Source organism: Falco punctatus, assembly GCF_963210335.1.
Source record: "Falco punctatus genome assembly, chromosome: 11".
NCBI classification, from domain to species: Eukaryota; Metazoa; Chordata; class Aves; order Falconiformes; family Falconidae; genus Falco; species Falco punctatus.
Genome location: NC_137591.1, coordinates 15483621 through 15510618, shown reverse-complemented (window position 1 = coordinate 15510618; position 26998 = coordinate 15483621). Strand labels below are relative to the sequence as shown.

The 26998-nt window shown below is 38.1% G+C and overlaps 1 protein-coding gene across 17 annotated transcripts in view; it reads right to left on the bottom strand.

The window, feature by feature from the left end:
* ADGRL2 (adhesion G protein-coupled receptor L2) overlaps positions 1 to 26998 on the bottom strand; it is a 404716-nt gene that overhangs the window by 118020 nt on the left and 259698 nt on the right. For all 17 annotated transcript variants that reach the window (XM_080406960.1, XM_080406962.1, XM_080406961.1 and 14 more), the window contains one exon: positions 11840 to 12012. In XM_080406960.1, coding sequence (XP_080263086.1) covers positions 11840 to 11912 — 73 coding nt within the window. In that variant the 5' untranslated portion in view covers positions 11913 to 12012. The remainder of the gene's footprint in view (positions 1 to 11839; positions 12013 to 26998) is intronic.

The following is a 26998-nucleotide window of genomic DNA, read 5'->3' as shown; positions in this document are numbered from 1 at the left end:
AAGGACCAAGATACAATAAGGCAATTTCAGTTCCTGTAAAACTGTACACAATCTTAAAAGCCCTAATGCGCCTTTGAAAGGACTAGCTAATCTGGGAAATGACACCTTGGGAAAAATCTTGTTTCCCTCTTCAGAACAAAAATCAGATATAACTCTGACATCTACCCAACCACACCCTTATGAAGCCACAAAGCCTTCATATATACACTTTTAAACACTTGCTGACAATTTGGGATACGTTTCACCACCTTTGTAACTAAATCAAGGAGATGCAGGCACTAGATACTCTAACTGTAGATGACAGAGTCCCACAAAGTAGCATTAATCCTGTGAAGAGTCAAACTGGTACTAGACCAAAGAATGACACATTTTACATCTGTTTTCCCTCCTGAAAATAGAAGGCCCATTCATCTGCGCCATGGTTTCCCAGGCTCCAGTGCACGCACAGATCTCACCGTGTTTTTCATCTACTTAAGGGTGGAGCGCGCTGACAGCTCTCCCATGACCTACACTTCTCCCACTTGTCCCACCGCCCAGGTGACACTGTTCAGGGAGGTGACTAGGGAAAAAAATCTTCTTAAAAGAAAGACTGTCTCCTGCCAGCCCTGCTCCCCGTATCGGGCCACCATACGGATGCCGGAGCTCAGTGTTATCTGGCTCACCCCGCTGATGTGCGTGTCCCCAGCAGCGCAGCCGTCCCAGCCGCCGTGACGTTGGCTCCCGGGGCGGGCGCAGGTGTCCTCCTGCCCAGGTGCACGGAGGGCAACCGCAGCCTTGCCCTTCACAGCCTTCCAAAGGCACACTGTCTGCTGCAAACATCTGAGAATTAAATCTTAATACCTTCACTTTGGAAAGCAAACACCTGACACTGAGAAGCTGTGCACACCTCCACATGCTCCAGAGACTTTCCCAAATAACTTGTCAGCAGTACTAATTGAAAGTGTGTAGTGTTAATATGTTAACAGCAGACATATGATCAAAAATACGTATTTTCCACAGAAAACTGAAATTGGCCAGGAGGTGGGTTGGGGAGAGAGATGCATGTGGATCTATTTATTGTGTAAATATTTTTTTCCAAAGTATTTATTTGGAATATAATTTAGAAATTACTGTTATACATTCTAACCATATGCTTCCTAAGTAGGTTTTGTTGCTCCCTTTAAACAGCATCAAAGTCTTATATTGACCTCATCAGAAGTATGTCAAGATCTGATCGCCTAAACTCAACATACACAGAAAACAACTGCCATGCTTCTTTTAAAGTCTCTAAGGTTTAGGTGAATAGTCAAATGACACGGGCAAATCTGACAGCTCTAAAACCAGACTTATCAGTTTAGGTTGCAGGTATGCTATTGTGCTGCCTGTTCCTCTGAGTCAGCAGAATAAGCATTCTTGTAACCTTCAATACTCCGGTTGAAGAAACCAAAAAAGGTGAGTGTGGAAAACCCAGAGAGAAACAAAACCAAGCATTCTAAGTCTAGCGATGTTAATCTACATCATCAAAAGGAGACACCTACTTGTGCCACAGATCTCATTTAGAAAGCATGACTTTATGAATGCTCAAAGAACAAAAATGAAATATTAGCTGAGCATGTATGTGCATATTGTTAAAAATATCTGGTTTTAAGCTGAAACTATGCAGGTCATTTGTTCAAAAATTAAGTCCAAATGAAGAGTATACATTTATGTGGGTAATACAAACAGAAACTGATTCCGGAGTCTTTTATTCCAATACCTCCTTTACCTCTAATTCCCCTAGGTTATCTTAAGGATGTAGCATAAATGAGAATTATTTTCATGGAACAGCAATTTCAAATAAATGGGCTACTGGAGATGAGAGCTGTATGTCTAAAAATGCTTTCATGTGTAAAACATGAAATACCATGCAGTAAACTGTTTTCCTATTTAAAAGGCTGACATACATGAATACATATTTAAAATCTTTTTAAGAATGAAATTTTTAGTTAATAAACTCTAGGAAAAGTCACTTCAGGAAGACCAAACTAAGGTACCACACAAATGTGAACTGCCTTTTTATTGACAGATCTATTATTAACACTCATGAGAATCACCTGCTTATGAGTGGTTAACTAATGCCACATTATCAAAATACAAACATGTTGCACAAAAATTCTCAAAATCTTCAATAGTAAGCTTTACTCATCTTATTTCTTCATCGTGTCACTAGAAACAATTCATTGGACCTTATCAGACAAGAGTTCCCACTTTCTATCATTCCATTTCAACCTGCCAAATCGGTTGAACAAAAGTACTTTATGTAAAATGATTCCTTCAGTTGCCTTAGCTACAAATCCCTGCAGTATTGTATAATTGAAATCTACTCACGTAAGTTAGGAATAATTAGAACCCCAAATTAAGCCAAACACAAAGTTAATTCAAATAGTCAGCTGCTGTCATTTAAATAGTTACAGAGTTTTATTGTTGCTTAACATCTTTGAATGCTTTGAAATGCAACACACACCCCATACACACCCCACCCCACCCCAGTTAAGATTTCATCCCTTACTCCAAATGGAAATAGGATCAAGAGAATAAATTTTGGTCAGGTCACAATCATTCATACCTTCACCAAAGATTTTCTTTAGTAAAGTTTTTCCATATTATCACCACTAGATTTTTATTTTTTTTAAATCAGCCAAATAAAAAAAAAAGAAAGGCATTAAAAGGAGTAAAACCAGATGAGGCTTTGGAGTAAATATTGAGTCTTACAAATAGCATTAACACGATGACAAACTTTTAATAGCAAATATTCAGAAAGTCTCTCCTCATACTTCAAAAAACCTTTTGTAAGCAGAAAGCAACATAAAAATGCTGTAAAATGGATTCATAAGAAAAACAAGGGATAGAAAATAATGTATCAAAGTAAGATTATATATTGGAACTAGAGTTGTTGCCACCACTGAGTTAGGACATTGCTGATTTAAAAGAGTGAAATTGAAAATAATTTATACAACAAATTATTTGTTACGCTGCTATATAAAATACATATAACAAAATAATTGTTATATTACTAGATTGCAGTGTAACTAGTAAAGAAAACACTGGTGGTTAGATTAATTTCTCAACGATTTTTCTGTCAGCACTTAGTTTACACTGCAGAACAAAACACTGTATATTTTAAATCCTTCAAGACAGTTTACATATGGATGACTTCCCAACTTTTGTATTCTGATTTTTTTTTAAATGTATTTGCACAGATGCTTTTTATACATATGAAGATATATATTATCTCTTTCCACTAGCATAAAGTAATAGAAGTTTTGATTTTTTTTTATTACTGAGTGGGATCGAATTGAAGGCCTAAACCAAACAGTTTATGCATGACATGCTATGCTGATATATTTAATTTTTTTTCCAGCTGGTACATTAATACATGAAGTGATGCTTTGTGGACTCTATCCATCTTTACGGGTAATAATCCACATCACAAACCACCCGTTTGCCCTCTAGTACTTTCCATGCTTCACTCTTCACACACAGCAGCTTCATCTGTTGCAAATTAAATGATGCAAAAGCATAAGCAGCAAACTGTTCGTTTTTGTTTACGAAAAGCGTATTTATCTTAAGCCACTAAAAAGAAAGATCAGTTCTAAGGCATAAACTCACATTTTTCCAATAGACTCTCAATGGTAAATGTTAACAATGGCGCAGTAACATTTTATAATAATAATAATTAAAAAAAAGACAAAATATTAAAGGCAACCCGCAAGCCTAAGTTTGAGAAAAGAACTGGGGCAGCTCAATGGGGAGAAACAGGAGAAATTAATGGGAAATACTGTGTAAAGCAGATCAAGTCACATGCATAGTCAAGCAGGATCAGTGGTGAACAGGCAAATGCAACTGAAGCTCACTAGGAAGATGGTTAAAACAGAAGTGATATGAAAGAGCGCTGAAGTCTTTAAAAAGCAAACATTTCTGATTGCTTTTCCAACTAAAAATGCAGTAGAAAGGAGAATCTGGTTTCAGTGTCAACTTCCTCTCAGGTTTACTAAATGAATTACTGAGTTCAAATTTAACAGGAAAATTGCTCAAACAGCACCTTGCATTAATTGTACTTTCTGCCAGAACAGAACAAAACTACCTAAACTCCTGAGAGAGACATCAAAATCCCTGACAAGGGAGAACACAAAAGCCAGCTCTCATTCCATTGTCAAGATCCCTCATAAAACTCGCCAAATGCTGTATCCAACAACTGAAAGTTATGTGGTCCCCCTGGGCTTCTCACATGTATGTGTTGCTCAGGCAACAGATGAAAAAAAAATTTCATTCTGCTTCCCAACTAGTCTCCCACACACACATTTTATACACCGAGAAAACATCAGCGATTATTATACTAGTATGAATTGAGAAAACAAAAAGAACAAAACATTCCCAACCACCCAGACTGGTCCAAGCTCAGGAGGAACAGCCAGGGAATCTCCCCTACCAACACCAGCACACTCACGTACGTTTACATGGGCTGCCTTAATGTCACCAGGACACGGATGAATTGTCTCCTTGATTGAGAAAAGGACCCACGAACCGAGCCAACATTCATACATCTCTATTTCCCTACACTTCAAAAGAAAGCCAGGAGACAGAGATTATAGAAACACAAAGAGCTTTAGACAATGGGTTTTAAAAGCCAGTGGGGTAGTCAAGACTCTTTCTGGAAAGGCAGCAATTTGGGGACACCTTCAAGCAAAAGGATTTTTTCAGCTCCTATGTATCAGAAAGAACAGCATATTCAATTTATCATATGGTGTCTTTGTATTTGAGGTATAGCTTATTTACAGAATCACACATACAATATTTATCCTGTGTTAAAAATGTAAAAAATCTAATATTCCTGGAAAAAAAAGTGAACAATGATTGGAAAAATACCCAGCGTTCCTGTGTCTCATTCAAAATGTCAATCCAAACAAACCATCAATGCATAAACCAGTACTATTTATAGAAGAGAGTAAAACTGGAGCTGATCCAGCTTTGACAGAATGAGATCTTATCAAATTTGAAGTGATTAGAAAGAAAAAACACCAGCACTGATTCTACCAACACAGATACAGAAGTACCATGTAAAATTGAAAGTACAACAAAATTTTTCATGAACCTGAACTACATGTGTGGTTTATTTCCTTATTTTCCTTTCTTCTAATTTTATACTTGGACGGCATGTAATACAATGAAGTGCTGCTTTAGAGCCGTATTATCCAAGTAGAAAGTCATATAATAAAAAAATAATAAGAGGGAATAACTATAAATATTCTTCTGACCAACCAATGTTGATGAGTAAATACAACACTTCTTTAGCCACTGTAAAAGGCCAGGCATTTTTTAAGTGTCTCTTCCATGAAGATTACTGTATAAATATATACAACTGCATGACAACATGTTGGGAGCTCCTATACTATTAAGTGCATTTATGCAAGAGTATGGATGGACAACAAGCCAAAAACTCCTCCCTGTGAATTGTTTTATCTCCTCTTCCTCACATAACACGACCTGGAATGCTATTACAAACATGGAGGCAGGCACGTAACACGTACGTGAAACATATTACAGCTGTTCCCCTAAGTCCTTTTTCTGTAGCCCTTTCATCCTACGTACACTTGCTGCTATGAAGACATCTGTATAACACACAGCACAAAACGTATTACTTTTATGTACCGTTTACTCACAGAGGTAGACCATGAACATCAATGAATCTACTTGCAAGTAGAAAACCCATTATGTGCTTGCAGAACTTGTCAACAAATACTAAATCTAAAATCATTATACTTGATGGTAATTTTTATAATCTGATCATAAGGACACTAAATGTACTAAGAAATCAGTGCTGCGGTATTCACTGATAGCAGATGCTTCAGGCAGTTATACTTCCATTTTACACCATGACCTAAAAATACAATATGAAGACAGACGTTGTTAAAGCTATATAAAAAACCTTTTTATGATAGAAACAGTATTCTTCCACTTAACAGAAAAGAGAAATGAAAATAATTAAACACTTTAAAATACAACTATTAATAAAAATATTTTTTTTTTCCTATATTTAGTAACAGAATACTAATGAAGCCTATTTGTTTTTTAAAGGACATGTATGTCCAAATTCTGCTGTTGTGTTCTTGGAAAGGCACCTTCCCGTAATAAACTAATCTAAAATACACCTGAATTTATCTTTAATAAAAGAAAAGCCCCTTAGGCAGTGGTGTCAGTGCAGATTAGCTGAAGGTTAAGTCAATCTCTACTCACTGCAGTGGTCAGCGGCATGGCTCGCCTCACCACGAGACTCACCAAGGTTACGGCAACGGAAGATGGTAAACTGAAGAAATAGCTTAGAGGGCTCTGAAAATACAGCATCTGCCCTTAGCACAACACAACTGCATTTCTACTGCTTTACACCGTACAGGGTTCTGTTCTTCTGAATACAGAGCTCAAGAAGATACAAAATCTCCCCTCATAAAGGAGAATGTTTTTAAGTAACTGAGAAAAAGGACAGCATATCAAAATAGTAGTACTATTATTCATCTCATAGTAATTCTGCATAGTTATTCTGCATTTATGCTTTTTTTCCTTTGTCTAAATTATAAGACCCTTACATTAACGTTTTGTAGCAATTCTCATAGAAATGTTAGTATAATATTTAAAATAGTTCTTCATGCATTCTTGTACACAGTTCTTCTCAATTTAAAATAGTGGTGGTTTTGCTTTGGTTTCAAAAATGTAACGTTACAGCACAGGATCCTGCAGACCTCACTGTTCAGGGAATATACAAAAGGATATTCACTGCCAGCATGTTAAAGAATCTCTGGCTTTTCCAGGCAGTCTGTCAGTCTCTATTAGCTGCAAATGCACTTGAGAAGTGTAACAGACACTCTTCTTTAAGAAGTTTGGTCTCACTGTTTAGATCAATTTCCTTTTTAGAAAATACATTGGGCCTACACCCCCCTCAGGAAAGTTAAAAAAGAGATGTCCCAGGTAAGTATGCACCACAATATCCCAGTGAAAAATCGCATGTTCTTCCCAGAAAGAAAACAGGACTCAGCGCAGCAGTTGCTTTCTGCAGAAACCCAACTGCTCCCTCCACCCAGATATTTTCTTCTGCATAATCTGTTCCAACCAATTAAGAAAAAACACTTGCTAAAGAATCACAGAACACTTTAGGTATACACGATAAAAATTAAGACAGTATCGGAAGGCTTATTAGATTGACTCTCCAAAGGGTGAGCAATAACTGGCTGGCCTCAGCACGCTGGGTTGCATTTATGGATGCTTTGCAACCTCTGTTAAACCAAGTAGTTGCCTGCTAACTGTGTGCTTCACAGAGCTCTCACTGTGACAAATTCCCTGGCTAGAAATTAAATTAGTGCTCCTATTTGCTCTTGCATGACCCCGTAATGGGTTTCACCCCTTGCAGAACTTAAATCCGCTAATTAACAGAAGTTGATTTCTTCTCAAGTCCAGGGTACAAGATTTTTTTAATTTTTATCCTGGGCAATCCTACTAATACTTCCTAGTAAATGTGAGTACCTGTGCTGTATGTCTTAGACGTTCTAAGTCTGGGTGCCTTGACAGGAGGCTGAAGACCTGAAGCAATACACTAAAATATCAAATACCTTTGTAGTGGCCCAGTGTACATTGTCTGTATTTAATATGTCTTCTTCAGTAAATGCACTAACATTGGATATACACTTACAACTGCTTCCAATTTAACACTCAGCTCCTTGGCTGGCACAATTGGAATTTACAAGAATGTGTATTTCTTGGCATAATGTTAAGTAAAATGTACATTCAGAGGCAAAGACAGGATGGATTTCTTAAAAAACATGAATGCCATTTAGGAAAACAGAATAGATAATGACAGCATGATGCTTCTTCTTTGGACAAAGTCTAGATAATAATTCATAATAAAATGAATAAAATTATAGTAAAGCCTGATTAAAATAAAATGCAAGCAACTAAAATTATTTCAGTGCTTCCCAAGCACTTGTGCTTCTCAAGCAGTAGTAGACAATAAGAACAAAAGGCATCTAAAGCTAGTCAAAAAGGTGGACTTTGTAAGCAAGATAAAAACTTAAAATATCTAAACTTGTACAGTCCAGAAACCAATCTTAATCAGAATGTTTAGCTCTGACATCTTTTTTTCATATGCATATTAGTCTATCTGTCTTAACTTGCTTGAAGAGAAACCAATAATATGTATAATAAGCTTTTTACTCTGCTTTGCTATGGAAACAAGGCATGTGTGATCTCACTCTCTGACTTTCTGTATTTTCTCAGATAATTTTTAACTTGATGGATGATTTCACCTAATTAGGAAGGGGGGAAAAAAAAAAAAGAAAAGATGGTGTCAGAAGCAATTCATTTCCTACAGTTTGTAGGAAACGGGTAAGTAAAGGTGCGGGGCTCAACTGCATGGAACCCACAGGAATACAAGCACCCTCCTTTTGCGAGACCGTAGAGCCAGGGTGGCATGGAACAGGGATGGGGACAGGGATGGGGATGGACACTGCGCCAGCGGGAGCTCCCGTCTCCCCCAGGCTATCAGCCACAGCGCGAGGCCAGGCTGCGCACAGCTACCTCTGTAACTCCAACTCAAACTACTTCCCAAGGTAGTTCTTTCAGTCTGTCTTTTCTAATAAAACTGTAGTTTTAAAGACATACCTATAGTAGAGTATGTTAGAAAAAGTGACAGAAGATACCTTCGGAAATGACATTCATATTCAAGCTTTTAACTTTAGCTTTTCATTCCTTTTTCCTGCCTCTCATCTTTTCTTTAGTTAAGGCTGCAATGCTTGCTGTTGATGGCAGCAATGATGTTTTTCAGCTCTCTACACAACAATATTGACCTGTTGTTGATCAATATACCAGCAGTGTATATAACTCGGTGCAGCTTTCCCCTCCAGCTGCTAGCACTCATCTGTTCCAGGTTCCTTCTACCTGAACAAGTGGACTGCTTCAAAGACAACCCTACCTGGACTGCACTAGCCAGGAAAAAAAAAAAAGGCTAAACCAAGACCTTCTTAACTGAAGATACGATCCCTGTTTGGATAGCTGACACTAAAAGAAAATTGCAGCCTTCATATAACTGTGCCTGCTTGCTAGTTCCCTGCTGAGTTAAAGTTAAGGCACTGTGAAAGTAACAAAGTCTTTATCTTGATTGGAAAATGTTTCATTATGTGAACAAACGATTCACTTGTCCACATCCAGGATCTTCCCCCCTGTCCCATCTAATTGCACAGAAACATTAAAATAGAACAGTAGGGAATTCAGCCACGTTTCCTCTCCCCCACCAACTACAACAACCTGCATATATACATAAGATTTCTAGAAAAACCCCTAAGCTGCAAGTGAGAGAATTAAAGATATTTTTTTTATTTCTAGCAAAAGTTAGTTGCTCTTATTTTAACCTTTGTTCATGTTCATACTTCCAGGCATGAAGTGCTACTAAAGCACGTTACACTTGGCATCTCTTATTACTGAAGCAGAAGGCAATGTAATCTTGTGAGAAAGTGTAATAATGCGGTATTCATTTTGCTTCTGTGGCTGGAAGCCAACTCTATATTAATATTCATTTCCAGTATACACAGACACAGTATTTCATTTATTTTAAGAATTTACAATTAATTTGGTACGATTCTGATATCTGCTCCCAATTTCCTTCCCTGTTTCTTTTAGCTGAAAAAGCAGCTCTTGTATAGACTTTAAAAAAGTAAATTCACAACTGAAGCATCAAAAGATTGCTACTGGCTACTAAAAGCAAAAAAACCAGGGACAGAACAAAATGAACTTGAAATATTACAGATGACAATGAAAATTAGCTTTCTGCAAATGGCAAAAATTCAATCTGCAGAAGTTCTCAGTTGACTTTTTCCGTTCCAAACTCAGCAGATAAAACACTCTTTGCAGCATGCTGTTTGCTACTGTAACCAAGAGTTGTTTGTTTGCTTTTCCTTTCTGTTTTCAAATGTTTTCAACCACCACATAGCATGAAACTGCAAGTACGTGAATCTTTGTAAAATGTACTAGACATAGGGATTTGAAACAACTGCAATAACAAATAAAATCCTTAGTATTTTAAAACTTCAGAAAATACATAAACAGATGCCTCTACTTCCTATACCGTTGGTTTCAACTAGTGCAACCACTTTTGCAATGTAAGTGCATTTATAATTAACAGAAGTGATTACCTAACCAGCCAGTTCTAAGATTTATAATCCTATTCTCCTAATACACATTTACCTTCCTTACCTGTGAAAAGAGGCTGAAAAGCATTTTGCCTCCCAGCTGTTGGCACTTACTTTCCTATAAAAGTGAGATTTTACTCAAGTCCACTGACTCAACAGACACCAAGAGAGCAGTCAGTACATCAGCTAGCAAACCAGAAACCCCACCAGTGATGAAACCATCCAAGATCAGCAGTATGCTGTGGGAAATGCAAGTTTTCTAATATATTCTGGCAATATTTAAGAAGAAAGAGGGCAGGGAGGAGAAACTGACTGTGAATGCTATTTAAGTGAAATGAGACTTCCCCACATTCAGAAACCTCCACGAAGACGCCTAGGACTCACTCCCTGGTACATGTGTACGTTCACACATAGGAACAACCTATTTCAGTAAAGCTTGTCTATCATTACGACACAAGACCCGAGCTGTGTTAGTCTAGAATAAATGCTTAGGAAATTACATGGTGAATGTGGAAGACTGTATACAATATTTAAATTTTTAATCTTGGGGTTTGCCATTTTTGGGGACTAGATCCTTTATGTTTGTATAGATTTCAGAAAGAAGAGAGGGGGAGGCAGAGCAGCTTTCCTGAAGTATCTCTGAAAATTTAGCCTTAAAATTCAAAGAATTTTAACAGGGTAAGGTATGGATCTGCTTTAAAAGATGGTGTGATCACACCACAGATGCACGAAAGAAGCCTATGTATTATATACTGACTACTGAATAATGTAATAAGGCACGGAGATGCTATTTTATTACTCAACCACTCTTTTCACCTGCAATCTAGTCAATCAAAATGATTACACCCAGGAACAACCTCAAGTTCTATACAAATAATTGTAATTAAAAATTCATAAACCATGTTTTCCTGATCATTCATTTGTGTTTCTCTGTCTATTAAAAGGGCCACAAGAACAGCTGGGGAGACAGACTAAAGGGATGAAATAAAGTTTATGAAGAAAATGAGATAGAGGATACTTTTTTAAAAAAGCTTTTTCCTTCCTCATCTCTTCAATTTAAGAGCTATTTTAAACACCACATTTGATAGCAATGAAGCATTTTCCCCATTTTTTTAAAAAAGCAAAAATATTTTTAAGTAGATGCTATTTCTGTATGCACTTAGATTTTTATTTCCTGAAATTTATCTTGCATAGTTCTAATCTTAATGAAGTGTTTTCCATTTTATTTTCAGCCAGCCAAATTACAAAAGTAAAACGGGTATTTCATTTCCACTTTTTAGTTATTTTATATCACATTTAACATATCTATACATTGTTGATAAATGGCTGCACAATGAGAACAGAAAAACGAATTAACAGGGAAAGCCCAAAAACAAGGCACCTACCGACCAAGGATATTAACAATGTCACTTCAGTTGCCTGAACATTGCATCTCAGTTTCAACATACCACACTATATCAAAACCGAAAAATGTATTTTCTTTTTTCATTCTAAAAGAGACAATTTGAGTCTTAGAAATTAAACCCAGAACGCACTACAGATACTTCTAGTTTAACATCCTAAAAGTCCAAATCATCTAACAGAAATTAACTGTACAGACCATTCATCTCATCTGCAAACTCAAGTAAAAAAAAAAATAAACTACAGCTTACCTTCAGTACACTGCAGGAAGCTGATAATGAGCAGAAACCAGAAACTTCGCATTCTGCAGCCAGAAGACACCATTATTGATCCCTGTAAGAATTTTCTTTGTATTCCTTAATGAATCCAGTTATAAAAGCCCAGCATCATCGAAACCAGCGGTCTGCATTATTCATCTTCATACCTGGAGAAGCAGAGGGTTTGGAAGAAAAGGAGAAAAAAAAAATCCATCAATAGCTGAACACCAATAATTTGGAATACCAAATTTTACTTGACATGAAGACAGATATTTTTAATAAAAACTGACAGTACACCTGTACTGTAGCTGGGAATTTGGCAGGTTTGTGGGATGTAATCACGCAAGGTCAGTGATCATTAAACAGAATGCCAAATAATGATACGTGTTAAAGTTGGAAGTATGAATGTTAGTGACGTACTTGCACTAAAACACATTGGGTGGGTGGGGGAAGATAACATTCTCTCTGAATATAAGGCACTGGATTTGCAGATGACTAGGCTAAGCTCTTCCCACTCCCCTAATCTGACACAACCTGCATTTCTCTACCTCAAAGAACAACAAAATTAAATCTAGGGCACTGCCTTATCTCTTAGGGATTCAAAACATGGAGTGGCTAAGAACAACAGAGCAACACCACTTAACAGTAGGGCTCTGCAGGTCTCCTCCCTGCCACGGCTCTGGTGTTCCCTTTTGCTACGTGTAGGTCACTCCTCTGAAGAGAAGCGTTAACAGCAACTTTGCATAATACTCTGCTTGGTGAGAAATCCTCTTCATATGACTCTACAGTTTGCCATATTTCTACCCAATAAACACCTTCAGACAATGGATGAGACTCGCCTGTCCTTAGCCTCTGACGAGATTTGTCCCAGACTGAGAAATATGAATTGCACTGCTCCAGTAAATGATGTACCAAAGGAAGAATTCTTAAAGCTATCATTTGCATTTGAAAAATGTAATTACAGTGATAGAGTGCAGTAGCTGTGATAGAAGATTCAACAGCAGAGTGCTCCCTTTTGCTAATGACTTCATTCTTTCACCAGACAACTGAGTAACTACATACATCCTCTTCTACATCTCACTGTTTGAGGCCAGATCATGCTTCAGCCCCTACTATTAAGAGTTTGGGGAGACAGAGAAAAATTAACATCCATACAAACCCAAATTATTTTTAACTACAAAGCTGGCTCTAGATATTACAGATGTGTGAACAACTCTGGAAGAATGACTCTCATTGCAGCAATTACAGATCCAGAGAGCTGAGTCTGGTGCCACGTTGGCTTGGTCTCTCCAAGACCAACGGACAGAACTGTGTGGAAGTATTTCTGAGATAGCTGAAATTAACGTTACTTTAAAAACATAACAATGACTATGTACACATTTAAGTGGCAGGATCCAAGGGCCACTTATGACCCTTACGAGTACTGGAGCATGTTGAGAGCTTTAAAAATACATCTACCTATTTGACAAGGAGAACTAGAAATGCTGAAGAGCACAAAATGCCAGACAAAGAAATTCTGTGAACTGTAGATCATTTTCAGAAGTAGAATGTGTAACTTTTATATTAGTCACTGTTAATATTAATCAATTATAAGTTTGTTCCCTGAGCACACAGACAGCAACAAGACTGACACTCACTTTTTTCCCCAAGGAGAGAAAGATGGGAATTAACAGAAAACATTATGGAACAATTTCTCTGGCTCTCAATAAAGGCAATGTGACTGTGGCAGGAGATGATTAAATAGCCAAGTAGGCTTCTTTACTTGGCTCCTCTTTAAGAGGAGTGATGCCACTTCAGTGTAGCGCACACAACACAAGCGTGTTTGTGATTTCTCACACGGGGAAACGAAAGAGAACCGACATCTGAGGCTGACTGATTTTATGTTTATTTATACATAAAAACAAACCCTTTTCCCAATTTCCAGCTACAGGCAGGTGCTCTTCAATCACAGGCGCTTTTATCCGCACATATTTCAACAAAGGGCATGCAATAGCAAACACAGTGCTTCAGTGCAGGACAGCCAGAGCACGGCTCTCCCTGGCGCAGACCCATGTGCCTAGGGGTAAAAGATGTGCCCTCAATTTAGGTGGTGATACACCAGCTGCTACAGGACAAGCCAGAAGCAGTTATGAAGAGACAGTCATATTGTATCACTAGATCTTTCACACTGGGCTGATAGAGTTTTGCAACTAAAAAAAAAATAAACCTAAAAATTCACAAAGGATGCACTGCATTCAGCAGAAATTACAATTGCAAAGGAGCTCCTGCCGAGTAAAGAAGCAAAAATTGCCACCATGATATATCAAAAAAAAAACCTCCCTGGAGATAGTTTAGCTAAAAGCTTGGGACAAGCTTGGATTAATTTTTTACCTGTAGCACCCAAAGGAAAAATCATAAAACTATTTCACAGACACTACAGACTAATCAGCATAATTTCAGTAAGCAATCAGAATAATCCAAGAGAATAGATGAGGAACAATAATGGCTAAAAGGGAAATTAAGTCAGCCTTCTGATTGCTCCCAGTCTGTCCAGAAGATTTTGACTTCCTGAGACTCAAGTTTTATCATTATTTCCATAACATATCACTGCACACCCGGATTTTGAGACATCTTCCTTCACCTTCAAGTGGATAGCGACGTACCTGTGCTTTATCATGCTTAAATTCATTGCTTCCTTTTGGACTTTTTTTTTAATTGGAGGTAGGGGGGAAGGGTTGTGTTAAAAACAAAAGCAATAATCAAGCACCACTTGCGGTACCCAATGTGTCTCTAGGAAACAGTTGCAAGCTTTATGGCAGAGACTTTTTTTTTTCTTTTAAATTCGGTAAGAGTTCCTGACCTTGTAAATGGATTTATTTTAACTATTTTAATAAACAGTTTCTGAAAGAATGTTGATGCTTTTGTGATACTAAAACCAGCAGAAACTATTCAACTAACAATAAATGCAAAACAATTTAAGAACAAATTTAAGTGCTTTGTGCAATATATTGTTCTCTCTATTGTCATAGCCTACAGACTCAGAATTTAACTCGGTGTGCTGCTGCAAAAAGAATTCAAAATAAACTAACCAGCCCATACCAGATTATCAGTAACGTGTTTTTTCTAAAAAAGCAAGAAAACATTAAGCAATGTTTGAAAACTAATGCAACAGGGTTTGGGTTTGCTTCTTTTCTTTCGAATAAAAATGAACAGCTTCACAGTGAACAATTTTTAATGCAACCTACATATTTATGAAACTCTATGTGGCTCCGAGTAAAAGAACAGTGCAGTTCTGAACGAACTAATCATCAGTGTAACAAAAGCTAATGCTGAAAAAGGTACCCAGACATGAGCTGGAGCCAGAGAACACTCGGGCCACAGACACTGCTGTCAGCCACGTCCTTCTGACCATCCATCCATCAGCGATACGGAGACTGTCAGTGGCATCTCACAACAACAACAAAGCCCAAACTAAACAAGTAAGACCAGGAAAAACTGTGTTAAGTTACTTCTTTGTAAACAGAAAAAGGAGACCATGGTGAGCAGCTGTCCTGCACAAATAACTTGCTTCCCCTCAGACCTTAATAAACTTTTTCTCTGGATCACTGACTGCTTGGGCTTGTGGGTGGGGCAGGCAGAAACTCCCTAGAGCAAAAGGTTGCTTGAATTTCAGAGTGCAATAAAAGCTGCCCAGAAAAAATTCAGTTGTAACTTAAATCCCTACCTCTGGGCCATACTGCAGTCTCCCATAGAAAAAAAAAAAAGCCAACCCTCCGCTGGAAACAGAGCAGTTCACCTTGTTAAGTTTCTTTGCCTATTTGCTGTTAAAGACGACTAGATCAGTAATGGAAATGTTAATGTTCAAACCCGTACACTGCAAAGGCATTGGGTCTCTCTGTCTTCATATCGTATTCATAAGCTGTGCTCCAAGTTCTAAATATCTTAGTGCCCCTGCCTTGCTTCCTTGTTCTTCTGTACTTCTGAAACTTGTTACAGACGAAACACAAGCGCTGCAGAATACTTGCCACTGTTGGCCATCCCTCTCCCCGCAACATTGCTCAAGAGCACCCCAGAGATAAGAGAAAGCTGCTCCAAGCATGCTCCTTGATATACTTTCATCTTTGAAGAGAAAGACCTCTAAAAGACTGCCACGTCCTGACTCTACTGTTTAACCTTCCCAAGGTTTTATTTTCAAAAGCCAAAAAAGGGTCTTTTTAAGAGCTTCCGGGCAACCGACACAGCATGCTCAAGAGCTGCCTTTTTCCTCCTGTTCCATCCAGCTTTCCAGGTGATTAAGACAGGGGAATGCAGAGATCTTTCCAGCTAAGCAAGGATGTTTTTCTTTAGCTGAAAGTCTTTCAGACTAACACTGAATTAATAACTATATTTTTTACAATATGATGCTTAATTTTCCGAATCATCTTAGGAACACCACCACAAAGCACCTGCGACATTGGTCAAGCTTTAGCATCCCTACTACAGAAATAAAATTTACACTAGCTTTACAGTGATGAGGCAGAGAGAGGTAAGGAACATCAGTCATAGCTGCATAGCTCAGACGCACCAAGGAACCAGCATGACCCAGTCAGTCCTTCTTATAAATCCTGTATGACCTATCTTGCCACATATGCAGCACCCCCACTGCCTTTCATAACCCAGTTTATGAAACTAAGTAATTCTGTAATATCTGAGACGCTCTGCAGAGGAAAGCAGGGGGAAGAAGAGGCAAGGGTGAGTAGGTATATATTCATACAATATAATAGACTATTTAGTCTCCAGAGAAATCATGTGTCCACGTGCTTTCCCATCATGAGGCTCTCCCAATTTAAAAAAAGAATGAAGTTAAACTTCCCATAATCTGTAACATAAGAATTTAATTAGTGCCGTGTGATTAGTAAAACTAAGCCACATTAGTAAAATACTAGAATGAGACTAATACTATGATCCAACAGCTACAGTTTTATATGTACCTGCAATAAGACCCAGCTCTAGTTTTCAACATTGAACATCTCTTCAGATGCATTTGAGTTATTCCTAATCCTTCAATATAGTTATCCAAAAATTGACTAGCGCTAATGCAAAGTTATTAATATAACAGCACCATATCCTAGAAAATCTGCAAAGTTAGAAGATTTTACAAGAAAAACTGAAGACAAGCAAGACCCCATGCTAACTTAGTTATCATCCTTCTACTACCTATGGTGAAAAATCAATGCCTCATCTGTTCCAATTAAACCAAGTTGCATATTGCAAGAAGAAAGGAAAGCCTACTCTGCTCTGTCTAAAACTGGTTAACAAAAGCTTGTTTTCCATTAAAAGCAATTCAATGCTTAAAATGTATCAGAGTCTTACCTTCAATTCTGTATTCAACAGTCCCTATTAACTGTCACCTTGAAAACAAATTTCTAACCCAAAACATCTCTTCCCAAGTCGCACAGAAGGAATATAGTACCAGAGAGGGGAATAATACAGTAAGAACAAGACTTGACCAAGGTCATCCAATCTTGCAACAAAAAGAATTACTTCAATACATTCAGCTGCATTGTGCTCTGAAGTGACATACTCACGTCTGAGGAACACCTGAAACGGTGTGCAGTGAATGTGAACCCCAAATAGAGAATGGCCGCAGGAATGCCCAGCCCAGCCCAGGTTCCCAGCTCCTTAGTGCAGCAGATCATTCAAAATGCCAGACCCACCTATGCAAGGCATGGCACCGACCAGTTCACTGACGCTGTTTTAACAGTGCAACATCACAATTCAGTTCACCAGTCCACAGCAGCCCAGTGGTCTACCGCAATCATTCACAGAGAAAATAAATAGGATTTGAGAGGAAAAGACGAAGATTTTCTTTTCTCATCAGCACTCCAGTTCGGCTTGGCCTCACTCTTGTGTTTTACAGACATCTTACACGGCAGTCCATTCCTGACAAGCCAGCTTTGCCCCTTCTTGTTAACACAGGATAAAGCCTGGACACTCTAGGGAGTTTTCATTCAATAAGCCAGCAAAGTAAACCTTTGCTAACGCTAATAAGAATGGCTTTTTTTGGCTCCAGGCACTCTCCTTTTGCCAAGTCTGAATTTCTTTTTGCGTTTGCTAAACGCTCAGAACCAACGGGGGTGGGGGGAGTTGTCACTCAGTCCTCATTGCGAATTCCCTGCATTTCACCCGGATCGACACCGTGCCACTACATCAGACCACCTCCGCTCCAACAGAGCAGGTAAAACCCCTCTAACACTTCTGCCCTCTGTGCGCTACATCTTCCTGGGGTCTCAAAGATAAATCCCCAGCATCCAACAAAGTGGGTAGGGAAAGAGAGGCTGTAAGTCAATTACAACTGTTATCAGCTAATATCTTAGTGTCACGCTGAGCATGTTAAATATGCTGATCACTCTGGACACCAGAGGCACAGTCTGAGGCTGTTTGCCATTCCCTTCATTAAACTACAAAACAAATAGCTCTCATTTTCAAACCTACATAGGACAGATTATACGAACATCAAAAATAAACAAGAAAATAATGAATAGCTATAAAAAACACTGAGAACCATATGACAAATCAGAAGAAGCAATCGTAACAGCTGAGAAAATTCAAAGGCTTTTCAGACTTCTCAAAGAAGAGAAATCCTCAAAATAATCTATTTGTATTAGAAGAGATCATTCCTTTCCCTTGGAAGAAAAAAAAAAAAAATCACTAGACTAACATCAACCAAAGACATTGCAGTCTTGTAAGACAGTAAACTGTTTGTTGACAGCCTTGACAAGGCTTTGCAAAGGCCCATATTTCTCAAAGCTGTTCTGCCACTTAGCTGATCTCTTTTTTTTCCCCTCCTATCCAGTGTTTTTCACAGCACAGAACTTGTTTGAAGTGGAAGTAGACCGAAAAACAAAACAACCAGAACTAAATCCTGGGACTGTGGTCAGACATGCCCGTACCTGTGCAGCAGCGTGGTGCTTCTCTAGCTGACTGCCAGGATTTCAGCACACCCCGTCTGCTTCGTGGCTGCTACCACTGGGCTTGAGCAGGGAACTCAGATGTCGAGTGCTGCGCGCAGCTCTGGGGCCCCCAGCATAAGGAGGACATGGGCCTGTTGGGGCGAGCCCAGAGGAGGTCACGAAGGTGATCAGAGGGCTGGAGCACCTCTGCTACGAAGACAGGCCAAGAGAGCTGGGGTTGTTCAGCCTGGAGCAGCTCAGCTCTGGGGAGACCTTATAGCAGCCCCCCAGTGCCTAACGGGGGCCTGCAGGAAAGCTGGAGAGGGACTTTTTGCAAGGGCATGAAGTGATAGGAACTGGAAGTGGGCATTTACCTTAGATATTCGGAAGAAATTCTATACTGTGAGGGCAGTGAGACCCTGGCACAGGTTGCCCAGAGCAGCTGTGGCTGCCCCATCCCTGGCAGTGCTCAAGGCCAGGCTGGATGGGGCTTGGAGAAGCCTGATCTGGTGGAAGGTGTCCCTGCCCAGGGCAGGGGGCTTGGAACTAGGTGATCTTTAAGGTCCCTTTCAACTGAAACCACTATGATTCTAGTATGATATGCCTTTCACAGCTGACACACTGAAGTAAGACAACTTCACCAGACCAACACAGAGCCACCAGCCAAAAACCATGATGTACTAACTTTCAAAACAAAATCAAGTTACAGACAAGGGTAGAAAAACCCCAGATTTTTATGTATGCATTTACAGCACTTGTACCCATGCTGTAACGGGGTTAACGGGGGCTGTACAGCCCTAATACATTGGATCTTCAATGAAGCCACGGTCGGGGATGGCTGTGCTGCAGCCTTGGCATCTGCTTTTCATGCAGAAACCCCAGTTTGGTAGCACGAACCCCCTGGAAACTACTGCACTGGAGACTTGTTTTCTAGGCATGTGCCAAAGCATATTATCAGAAAGATTCATGAAGGTACTGTTTTAGCATCTGCTTTAAAGCATCCCATTTTCTATCAGCTGTATTTGAGATCGGTCTGTGTGGTCTACATTCAATATAAATGACATAGCTTGTGTGGGCAGCAAAGTCACTTTTGATTATTTTTATAAATCGTATCAAAACCCTTTGTTGTTACCAGAGAAATACCAATTCTTTAAAAAGTAACTGGAAAATATTTATATTTTTTTTAAAAGCAGAAGCAGGAGGAACATACACACAATGCACTGGGTATAATTTGTTGCATATCTTTTGCTTAGAGAAGAATATGGTTCTGATGTTAACATCTGTGAGACCATGGCCTAATCATTGTGCAGTGAAATATGAAACAAAATCAATGGTGGCACATAAGATGTAATCTCTGCTGTGTTTGGCTCACTGCACTGAATCCTTGACTCATAAATCATTGTTACTAGCCATTCAGTGAATCAATATTCAGATTCCCTCTTGGTCTATACATATGACCACTAAATGAAATAATAATGACCAAAATCTGTCACATATTAGGTTATCAATATTACCAAAAGGGATTTCTTGGGAGCAATGAGGTAATCTAGGATAAAATAGATCAGATGAGTGTGCAAAGAAATGTGAAAAACCTGTGACTAAATACAGAGACAGCAGGAGAAATATATTTTAAAATACCTATTCTTCCATTGTAGCCTTAAGTATTAAAATTTACAATAGCATCACAATAATGCATTTTATGAAAGACCATATCAATAGTGCATGCCTTTAATTACATTTTAAAACATGTTGTGCTTAAGCATTTTTTTCTTCTTTCAAGAAGTTTCTTTTTCCCTGAAGCACAATTAATAAATATTACAGTGATCAGAGAACAGTATTTTCTTATAAGCAGCCTGACAGTCAGGAGCTTCGGAAGACCACATTTTAGTTCCACTAAAAATTAACAACAACAACCAAATGCCTAAGAGTAATGCCGTAAAGCTTTACTTTCCAAACCATTCACCAACCATCTAGTTATTTAGAAGGTAGTGGATCATGTCTTGCAGAGAAACCCAGGAAGTGCTGTGCACTACCAGCCCACATGGCCATAAACAACATCAAAATTCATAATTTTGACAACAAAAGAAGGGAAGACGTGATGGAGACCCTCAGATATGTCACCTTTGGAAGAATAATCAACTAAGAATAGTCCTTAACTACTTTCTAAGCATACAAGAGATTCTCCAGGCAAGTATGACTTAGAGGTAGAAACTTCAATGAACTTACTTAACCCTTTGGAGGAGTTCTGTATGTATATTAAGTACAAATAAGCAGCACACATTGACAGAAGCCATATCGTTCAGGTTCACCAATTTTACATACCAGTAGCACTTAAAAGTAGAAGGCTGAAAACTCAAATATCATGAAGATTTTGGGGTTTTTCCCTTGTAACTGGCTTTTCTCATGCACATATTCATCGTGAAAACAGGAACTCAAGGGTGAGAAGCCATACATGACAGTACTGCACAGACAGCGCTAACTCTCTTCCTTGCACCTGCCCACAGATACACGGCCAAATCATGCAACTATTGCTCGCATGTCACCAAGAACGTGCAAAACATATGCAATAAATATGGCAAATAAATCTTCAGTATCTATTCAGAAAGGGCCTGACTCTGCAACAAAACACAGAACTCACTTCTGTTACAGGGTGATGGGCTCTGCAAAGATGTACGAGTTGCCTAGGCATCTAATGGTGCAACTATTGTCAAGAGTATTTTCTTGTACATTTTAATAAGCGATGAACATTCAGCTGGCTACCCTTAACTGTGCAAGGCAGCTGAATGACTACCAGTCATTCATCAGAGCTGTACCGCTCCTGTAACTGGGGTGAACTGTGGGCTTTCTTATTTATTCAAACTATAATAGAAAAATATAGAAGTATTTCAGTTCATTTTTTATTCCTTTTGTAAAAAGGCTAAGTCGGAAAAAGATAACGATTACATCTGGAGAAGTTATGAACAAAGAGAGCTCTAAATTGTAATTCAAAGGAAAGGCTCCTACTTGCACGCACCATTGTTTAAAACTCTTCTCCCTAGCATTCTGCACAGTATTTTTCTCTTCCTTGGGTGGGGGGGGGAAGACAAAACAAGAAAAACAAAAACGTATTGTAGAAACAGTAAGGGCCTTTTCCATGCACTGTGAAAAGGGAATTGTGAAGTGTTATCTTCTAACTATTAAACAAAATGGAATATGGGTTAGCTCCAGCACTGCCACACCAGCCACAGTGAGCACCTGAGGACAAAGTATCCCTAAATTGCTTGTTTCAAAGAATTTTAAGAAAGAACTAATACCTTTTAAAGTATTCAATGAATAAAAGAGTTTACTCTTTTGGAGTGACTGAATACATTGTATTTCCCATATACTTTAATTTTTTTAAAATCATCCATATAGCACCATATTTAAAACCATTTTTAAAGCATCCATATAGATGAAATTTAAGATCCATTTTTAACACATATTTTAACAGCAACATGACCTCTGATATTCTGTGGTTTCATCAGGCATACGAATATCTCTGTGTCACTCATTTACAGTTCTTTTAAATAATGTAAGTCTTGGTAGCTCAATGTGACAATGACACTGCTACTTTGGAAAAAAAATGTATTTTTCGTTATTTAGGCTATGCTATGATTTTAAATAATATATTTCCCCTTTCACAATTACATACACTTAATGGCTTTTATTTTGTATTAAAAAACCTGCTCTTCATATGTTCTGCTGCAGTTCACGAACTGTATCTGCAACTAAAAAGAAAAATAAAGTAAGCCTACATTTGTCTATCAACAATATTTATAAGCAAACAGAGTGGAAAGATTACAAAATTTTAATAAGAACATTATATCATAGTAGCAATAATCTAGGTGTTTTACTGGGAAGTGAAGTGGATTACCATAAATGAAATTTTAAATGTCCTTTCCATTTTATAGATAACACAAAATGACTCTTTTCATGTCTCCAGCGATAAGGATACATGTGCCACACATTTAAATAGTGCCTTCACCCTATCCAACCCTGCTCATGAATTAATAATTCAGTGACATTAATACAAGAAGATAAATGATAAAGAGGTTACAGCATAAGGGCCAACGGTACACATATACTTCTTTTAGAACAGCTAATACCTCTCTGCCAATTACAGTTAGAACTTTTTAACAGTTTTCAATGGCATTTTTACAATCTAAATAGCAGCTTATGCACACACAATTTCACACAACTTAAGCTTAATAAATCTCCCGCTGCTACCAAACAATCATTCTGGGGGATTAAAGTGCAACATCTGCTAACATTAATAAGCATTTTACATAGCAATATGTATAAAAGCAGTTGCTATCAGTCTTCTGAAACAGCTTCTAGACCGGTTTGGCATAAATTATACCTTTATCGTTCAACTGGTAACTTTAGCTTACGGCAACAATAAGGTAGCTATATTGCTATGTAGCAGGAAAGAACAATGACACTATATACTGACTGCAATTATCATTTGTAGTGGAACAATTTTAAAAACACTTGAGAAATAAACAAATAATGTAGGTATGCAAAAAAATGCAGGTAAGAACTTGGTAAAGTCCCAAAATTTCAACACAAAAAAACAAAGCTTCCAATCTGTTTGCAAGAGACCATTTCTCTCCTAACCCTGGTTACAGCTTTTTAATCCACCTTGGTTTTTTTTAATTCTTATTTGTATTTCTACCAAAGCAGCATCTACTCTGAAAGAATCCATGCCTTTCCAAGGCATAAAATAAATATCAAGGGTTTTATTTAATTAGGAATTCCAGCATACATTTTTAGATAGAATTTGGCAAATGAGCATGCTTTGGAGTCGAGAGACATGTAACATCAACTTGAGCCAAGAACACAGTTGGCAAACACGGTACAAAGTTTTACGCGCGGCCCTGCCAATGCAACTCAAGCCCTGCAGTTCAGCCATGGACAGCTGAATGCCAGAGCCTGCCAATCACCCTTCCTCTGCAGCAAATAAAATGAACAAAGTCATAGTCTAGCTGGTGTTATTCTATCGTAAAGCAGTTTTTAAAAGACTTTTTTAAAATGGAGAGGTAAAGTATTACAGGCTTACTTCATAAGCCCTACAATCTTAGTATTTTTTAGAAACTGAAAAAGAAAAAAAAAGTCAATTTTGCAATAATAGATATTGTAACACTTACAATACCCTTGTACAGAACTCCAAGATAATTTTGGTGTGTGGACACACGTGGGCAACTATCTGCAAGCTCGTTTCTTTCTTTTACGCAAGATGAAATTTGTATCAAATATATCCAGAGATATAAGAGTACAGCAAACTGGATCAAATAAGTATGTCAAAAATATTTAATCTTTTTTTTTTTAATTAGCAATTAATTTCTCCTGATTTTTTCATTAAGAATTGCTTAAAAATGATTGGTTTAACATTATTTTTTAAGTCAAAACATTGCTTTACAAATTACTATTATCATATTCTCCTGACATCGCCTACATTCTTATTTGACATGTTATAACAGCGATGAAGCAAATCAGAAGTAATAAGACAATAAAAGATTCCAGCAATGCCAGTGCTTGATAACTAACACTTGGGACCTTTTGATGCTATTAGGCTTTAAAGTACCCAGAACTAGGGCTGAAGCCAGCCTTAGCCAAGAAAAAATAAACCAGTTATTTAAGGACAGAAGGAAAAAAACTAAAACAAAAGGTAAGTACATTTAGTATCTACTTCCTCCTCAGACTTCCTCAGATGCTTTCCTTAGGCTGAAGTCTGCACCTGCAATTCCCATAGATATTTCAAAGACTGGAATCACTGTCACCGAAGGAAGCACATGGGGATTAAGAACCCAGATGCCTTGAGTGCCACAAACAGTCTTCCTTAAATACAGCTTAAATTTATATTACCATTTTAAAATAAAATTTTGTGAAGTTCCTGTGCACTGCCTGTAAAAAAACAGCTTTAAAGTGAAAAATTCTTACCTTTTTTTTCTTTTCTTTTTTTTTTTTTTTTTAATAAGAATAGGAAAACGTGATACTGGCACACGACTTTGTTTTCAGGCTATTCCTCCACCCGCACTCTAATTCTCGCATCAGACATATCCCCTGTTATGTGCTAGCCTTACATGTTCTTGAAGATTTACTGCTGCTGTAGTAGTCTCATGGCTATTTCAAATCCAGGTCACAACTTCCCACAGTTACTCAGATTAACATTTGCAATTTAATCTATTTTAACATAAGAATTCAACAGCCCTGAGACGAAAACGAGGTGTCTCTTTTTTGCTCAAAGATGACTGAATATTCAATATGAAATTTAACAGATTTTAATCATAACAGTTTGTAAACAGTGTAATATATATGTCTGCCCTAATTTAGTAAGATGGAATTCTCACATAACACTCATCAAACTGAGCACAAAAAAATTGTTCTGGCATTTCACTAAATTAAAATCTTCAGTCCCTACAGCAAGAATGCACAAATTTAGATTTTATTAATACCTTAAATCAAGCTCACTTTTATGAAAGGCAATTTACAAGTCATCTTCTCTTGTGATAGCAATGAACAGAACAAGGTCTTAAACATATTTTTACAGACACTTTGATGATAGTCTAACCTTTTGGTCTGATTGCTACTTTTAACAAAAACAGAATTTTCTTTGAAATCCAGAAAACTTGTTTTCATGAATATAGTTTTAAGCCTTGAAGTGACAGAGTGGCTGACAGCTCAACAGATAGATAGTAAATTTAAGAGAAGTTGCCCCTGTTTAGAAAATGCATGCCATTTTACCAACTCCTCATTCAGCAAACTGAAAAACTCCAGATTTAGTCTGGATCAATGTATTTTGCAGCTTGCCCAAAGGTACCGTACTGCACAAAACCTTCACAATCACAAAACCGTGCAAGTTATACATAGAGTCAACAAGATACCTTGATTTAACTGGTGATCTGTGTACTTTAAAATTTTAGAATTCTAACATTAAATAACACTTATCAAGCCTTCTGCATTGCAGGCACTTCTGCAATAGATTACAAATCAGATGCACAATGAAATCATCATCATTAGGTAGACTCCCCCGTACTGTCAGTTACTCACCAGAAATCAGTGAGAGTCACACCATAGGGCCAGAAGAAAAAAAAAGGGGGGGAAAATACCAGGGGGGAAGAAAAAAAAAAAAAAAAAAGGAAAAGGTGAAAAAAAATAAAAAAAGGAAAAGGGAAAAAAAAAAAGGCAAAGGGAGCAGGCAGAGCTGGAAGATGGCATCCCCCCTAGCTAGTTTCAAGTGCAGTGGAAGTGGGAAAGCCTCTGGGTAGGGCACAGAAGGAAAGCAAGCAGATGGAAAAGGGAAGGCCCAAGGAAAGATGCAGCAGCGTGGGCAGGCCCGCCCTGCCGTGCCATGGGTGGATGTGTCCGGGAGCCTGTGCAAAATAAAGAGGCAATTGAAGGAGCGGAGGAAGACTGACAACGAAGGAATGCAAGTCAACAGGGAACAGAAAATATGCAGCACAGTACAGAAAAGGGAAGGACTTGCTATTATGAAATATCTGAGTGTAATCTGATTTCCTTCAAGTGGACCGTCAGCATTTAGGATCAGTTGCCGCACTCTCATAACCTAATGTACAAGGCTTTCTTCTATCTGGGACACAAACACAAGCTACACTAACTGCAAATACTCGCTTTTTAATCCATATGAAAGGCCCACCAATACACATCAGAAGCCACAAATCTGTTTGAAGAATGAGTCAAAGGAGTAATAAATGCGGAGACAGAAAAAGACAACGTTGGCACTAAATGCTACAAGAGGGGCCAGCACACACGTGCACTGAGATGCACGTCTGCATGTGTACCTGCATACAATTATTTAGAAACATTTGCTGTTCTGCAAGTAATCATATTCTATAAATGACTGATGATTTCACAGTCCCAGAATAATAATACTAATTTTAAAAAGATGACCACAATCTCCACACATCTATTGCGTATTCCAGGCTTTTTTTTGTTTGTTTGTTTAAAAATCAAATACAGAAGAGGTTGTGACAGTAATAAATGTACAGCTTATTTATGGGTCACTATTGGGCTGAACTAAGATTTTGTTTCTGGAAGAGAAAAAGACAGACAGAAGGATGAATAACACAGACAAAAATGGAAGGGGAAAAAAAACCAACCCTACCTAAAGGCGCATATTCTCAGATACGTAAGAAGCGACAGACAGGCATGACAGAATACTTCACCTGATGCTGTCTGGTTATCAACATACTCTGCAGAAGTT